Source organism: Sinocyclocheilus anshuiensis, unplaced genomic scaffold, assembly GCF_001515605.1.
Source record: "Sinocyclocheilus anshuiensis isolate Anshui unplaced genomic scaffold, SAMN03320099.WGS_v1.1 scaffold1172, whole genome shotgun sequence".
Classification (NCBI taxonomy): domain Eukaryota; kingdom Metazoa; phylum Chordata; class Actinopteri; order Cypriniformes; family Cyprinidae; genus Sinocyclocheilus; species Sinocyclocheilus anshuiensis.
Window position 1 is genome coordinate 273,758 of NW_015552679.1, and position 2,294 is coordinate 276,051.

Below are 2,294 nucleotides of genomic sequence, written 5' to 3' on the forward strand. Positions count from 1 at the left end.
GATTTCTGAAGATCACGTGACACTGAAGACTGGAGTAATGATGCTGAAAATACAGCTGCGCATCACAGAAATAAATTACAGTTTAACAGATATTCACATAGAAAACAGCTATTCTAAATTGTAATAATATTTCACAATATTACTGCTTTTAATGTATTTTTTATCAATTAAAATATGGTTTGTGAAGTTGCACACAGCAGCAGGTTTAATTTCAGTGAAGGTTCTTGTGTCTCATATAACCAAATGCAACGTGCTACGAGTTTTATGAACAACTTTTATGATACTTCCCTACTTTTTTGTACTATTTTTGGAGCTTGACAGCATACTTTCATTTTACAGCTTTCTTTTACGCATCTCTTTTTGTGTGTCAAATTGATAATTGATGATATAAGGTTGAGCATATGATGATATAATAATCTTTGTAGCATGCCTTGGAGATTTGTAGTGTAAAAAGTAAAGGTTTACTGTATTTTTGGACTCTTTTGTTCTGCGGCAGCGTCCTCATGAGAAAATACTACAAGCTGATGGAAGTAATTACTCTGTGCTGCACTGTTTATAATGCCACAAATTTATAAGCTGTTTTATATGATCACATGACCTGTGTTGAAATATCCAGCACATTAGGAACATAGCAGAGAGACCGCAGATCCAAATATAATGCTGTTTCACCACAGCTAGAGCTAGATTTTGATATTTTCTGCAGAAAATACGAGAACACCCTTGATTCATGGTGGCAGGTTTTGCACTGGAAAACACATCATATATACATATATACGGTTTTATATACAGTGCTATTCAAAAGTATTTTTTTAATGAAATGAATGCTTTTATTCAGCAAAGATGTTTTAAATTGATCAAAAGTGACAATAAATACATTTATAATGTTACAAACATTCTTTCAGAACATTAAAAAAAACTCCTTTTGTGTTTCACAAGAAGAAAAAGACATATAGATCAGTGTTGTTATTGTTAACTTAAACTAAAACTATTAAAATGAATTTTGTTAACTGAAATAGAGGTGAAATAAAATACAAATATTATATGAAAAACTTAAATGAAAATTAGAAATGTTTAGCTGGCAGTACTGATGAACTCAAATTAATAAAACTTAAACTGAAATATAAATAAATCAAAGCTAAAATAATAAATAGAAAACAAAATATAAATATTACCAAAAAAACTTACAACATGTAATTGAAAATTAGAAATGTTTTGCTGGCAGTAGTAAATTAACAAAATTAATAAAAATAAATAGAAATAGAAATAAAGCTAAATATAATAGAACAGAAATTTAAAAAAAATGGAAATTAGAAATAAAAGAAACAAAGAAAATAAAAATAAAAAGTAATACAATTATTTAAAATAAAACTGACATATAAATGAAAGCTAAATAAAAATATAAAATAAAACTAATCAAAATGAAATGACAAAAACATAATTACTAAAATGAAAACTGAAAATGTACAAATAAATGCTAATTTAAAATATTAATAAATACTATATACACAGTAATGGTAATGGAGTAATGATTTTGTTGCTTTGCACAACAGAAATAAATTACGTTTTACAATATACTACAATAGAAAATGGTTATTTTTAATTGTAATAATATTTCACAATTTTGCTGTTTTTACTGTATTTTTAATCAAATAAATGCAGCCTTGGTGAACATAAGAGACTTCGATCAGAAACATTAAAAAATCTTCCTGACCCCAAACTTTTGAACAGCAGTGTGTATATATAAAACAAAACTCTGTAGCACATTCGTTTGCTTAAAAAGGTTCAGAATGAGATATTTTATGAACAAAATGTCTGTTTCTGTCACCGAACATTATGTGCTGCGGTCGTCAGTGGTTTTTGTTGTGTTTGTCTCGTCTCAAGGTTTTCTTCAAGGTGACTGTAGGGATGAGCTGGTGTCCGGCGGAGGACGGCGATCAGGACGTTCTGATGAGTGTCAGGCCCGTGGGATTTAACGAGTCCGTTACCGTACGGATCCGTCAGATCTGTGGGTGTGGCTGCACTGAGACGGGCCGTTGTCATGACGATCCCGATCCCTCGCCCTGTCCCGCGGAGACGGCCGTCTGTAGAGCGGACCGCAGCGAACCCGTCTGCAGCAGAAGAGGAACCTGTAAATGCGGGACGTGTGTGTGCGACTCTAGCAGATTGGGAAACGTCTACGGGAAGTTCTGTGAGATGGACGACTTCTCGTGTCCATATGTGAAGGACCTGGTGTGTGGAGGTGAGTGCTGAGATTGTGTGTGTGTTTGTGTGTGTGTGTGTGTGTGTGTGTGTGT

At 32.8% G+C, this 2,294-nt stretch overlaps 1 protein-coding gene across 1 annotated transcript in view; it reads left to right on the forward strand.

Moving 5' to 3' along the window:
* LOC107667569 (integrin beta-8-like) overlaps nucleotides 1-2,294 on the forward strand; it is a 30,152-nt gene that overhangs the window by 18,684 nt on the left and 9,174 nt on the right. Inside the window, exon 10 of the mRNA XM_016459261.1 lies at nucleotides 1,882-2,239. Within this exon, the coding sequence (XP_016314747.1) occupies nucleotides 1,882-2,239 (358 nt within the window). The remainder of the gene's footprint in view (nucleotides 1-1,881; nucleotides 2,240-2,294) is intronic.